The sequence below is a fragment of the Hippocampus comes genome, unplaced genomic scaffold (assembly GCF_001891065.2).
Source record: "Hippocampus comes isolate QL1 unplaced genomic scaffold, H_comes_QL1_v1.1 scaffold475, whole genome shotgun sequence".
NCBI lineage: Eukaryota > Metazoa > Chordata > Actinopteri > Syngnathiformes > Syngnathidae > Hippocampus > Hippocampus comes.
Genome location: NW_017804881.1, coordinates 91,016 through 93,661, shown reverse-complemented (window position 1 = coordinate 93,661; position 2,646 = coordinate 91,016). Strand labels below are relative to the sequence as shown.

At 56.7% G+C, this 2,646-nt stretch overlaps 1 protein-coding gene across 3 annotated transcripts in view; it reads right to left on the bottom strand.

The window, feature by feature from the left end:
- Positions 1-1,150: 1,150 nt before the first annotated feature.
- kansl2 (KAT8 regulatory NSL complex subunit 2) overlaps positions 1,151-2,646 on the bottom strand; it is an 8,354-nt gene continuing 6,858 nt past the window's right edge. Inside the window, exons 9-10 of one of the 3 annotated variants that reach the window (XM_019881939.1) lie at positions 2,404-2,592; positions 1,151-2,326 (exon numbers count right to left, since the gene is read on the bottom strand). In XM_019881939.1, coding sequence (XP_019737498.1) covers positions 2,282-2,326; positions 2,404-2,592 — 234 coding nt within the window. In that variant the 3' untranslated portion in view covers positions 1,151-2,281. The remainder of the gene's footprint in view (positions 2,327-2,403; positions 2,593-2,646) is intronic. The other 2 variants (XM_019881950.1, XM_019881929.1) reach the window with 2 other exon arrangements.

Below are 2,646 nucleotides of genomic sequence, written 5' to 3'. Positions count from 1 at the left end.
TAGTTGGGCGTTTTCAAAGCCGCATTTTGGGGGGGGGGGGGGGTGCCCCAGCACGCAATATTTGGGGAACATGTTTGTCAAGTGACCTTTGCGTGCTTTCATTTCCGATGTGTTGTCCTGTGATCATTTTTGCCCTGCTCCATCTCCTCCTGATGAAAAAAACACTTGATGGGTCGAAACGTTAACCGCCTACAGTTGCACAATGGATTGGAAATAAAAAAATCTAACAATAAACTCAGCGGAACGATTTACAGCACAACTAACTTAACCGTGACAAGAAAGACAACCCCCCCTCCCTCCCTCCCCACGAAAAAAAATCAGCATTAACGCTTGAAACTGTAACGTGCGTTTTGAAAGGAATCGTGTTCGGAAAGGCCCGTTTGTCAGCCTCCCCCTGGCCTTTTGCAAGCTTTTTGGAAGCATCCAAAGGGACATTGGTGAGGCTTTTCAATGTGTCCAATGGGCGGCAGATTCCAAGTCAGGGGCAACTTGGGGCTTTCTGCTTCAGTCAGCTGACGGTTCACCACGACGTGTGGCAAGCGGCCGCCCAAGAAAAAAGAAAAGAGAGGGGCTATCGTGGGGCCCGAGGTCCACAACGCCGGGCCGGGTGCTCCGACGGGCGGGCGGGCGGGCAGGCCCTCCCGTTCCCGTCCCCGTTCCCGAACTTGACCGCCCTTGCTCTGCGTGCAGGCCAAGCTTTCGCCGGAGCTCAGAAGCAAGTCCGCCATCACCAGTTCTTCGTCCGCGGCTCCGAAAACGACACGGGGACAAAGGCGCTTACCTCATTTTCTTGCGAGGTTCGTCGACGCCGATGGGGCTGAAATGGAGAAGCTCCTGCCGCCGCCGTCGCCGTCGCCGCCGGGCTCATTTCTCCTCCTCTTCCTCGTCGTCGTCGTCGCTCCTCTGTGGCGTGTTTGGGTTGAGGAAAAGTGATGTCATCGCATGAATCCGCCCCCCCCCCCCACACACACACACACACGCCGTCGTTTTGCTGCCAAATCCAACTCCAGCACATTCTCGTGCCAAAGCCTTGACGAGATTTCATCATCTTTTTCGTGTCCCCTTTTTATTGCGGACTCTCTCGTTTGGGACTTGGCCACTTCCACATACAGGCGCCACCACATTTAGGGGAAAAAAAGATCGGTCGAGGATGACAAGCTTTTATTTCATTCGAATGCAATAACAACTGCCAACCCGACTCCCAAATCTTTCCATTTATTTGCAGACAATTCACACTGGTCAAATTACCGACCGAAACAAAAAAAAAAAACATGTCCGGTGAGACGTCGTCCACACTGCCCCGCGTGTTCGCGGTTCTCGAGCAGAAGGTTCGCGATTTCGTCATTCCTCATCAACTTGGCAACTGTCAACTATTTGGGTCCTTGCCGACACCGGAGACATTCGTCGCGTGGTGATCCGCGGCCTCGCGATTTCAGCCTCTTGGCGACACATCCGACCGCTTTTCTGTTGTCGTCCATCAGAGCCGGCCGATGATCTTTGTGTAAAAAAAGTTCGCGTGGTGTAAACATCCGCTTTTACTTTGGGGAATGCTTTTGCCGATTGTCTGACGTGTTATGGACCGAACCGGTAACTGGAGCATCATCTGTTTATGGAAAAAGCGAAAAAAAAGCCGTCACTCTGTTCATCGACAGGCTGTCTCGCACCCGAAGCATCCTCGCAAGCGCCGGAGTGCAAACAAGTCGTCCTTTCCCAATTGGCATGAATCGGTCGCCGGCCTTCCGAACGAATAGGCAAACGCATCGGTCGCCTTTGCGTGATGTTGCGCCCACCAAGTGTTGCCGTGGAGGCTTCGGCTTCACCATTCAAAAAATGCCAACAATCATCAGAGTCATGCGGAAGAATGTTTTGCACTCAACTTTAATCCAACCCCCCCCCCCCAGATTATTGAGGGAAAAATCAATTCTAAAGATGTGGAAGAGCGGCAGCCCAGCGAGAAGATCAGACACGGGGTTCAAATCCCTGGACCTCCTCACCGTCTGCCGGAAACTCAGTTGCGGTTCCACACCCTAAAAGGCCCGTCGGCAAGGAAAGCGGCACATCAGCTCTATGTTTACCGACTCGGCGACGACGACGGGGAGCGCTCCGCCGCAGGGTTGGCTCCCCGTGGCGGCAAACGCCAATCAACATTTTGCACTCCACGCAGGCCGACGCGGGGCGACGTTGAACGCGAGTGGACGGGACCGATCAAAGAGCAGTCGGCGAAATGTGTCGAGTCGGGTCGCCGTCTGCGCAGAGAGGAAAAGCGAGGGGTGGCTTTCCTTCATCTGGGAGCGTCGTCTTTGGCCCGCGCCTCCGCAGGCGCCGCCTGCGGGAACGACACGGCGGAGTCACCGACAGCGAAGCGGCTCGGCGCCCGGCCGCGGCGAGCGACCCAAAACGAACCTGCTCGCTCGCGACGTCGACGTCCTGTCCCGACGCGTCCGGGTCCGCCTGATCCGGGTCGTCGGCGGTCAGCAGGTCCATGGGCGCCTCGGCGATGGCCCGAATGGTGTGGTCCTCCAGGGCCAGCGCCGTGTCGAACTGCAGGGGGGACGGCGGGCCCTGCGTGCCGTCGCCTTCCACGTCCAAGTCCTGCGGAAGAGGCCGACGGACCCGTTAAACGCCGGCGAGCGGGGAGAGCCCCCC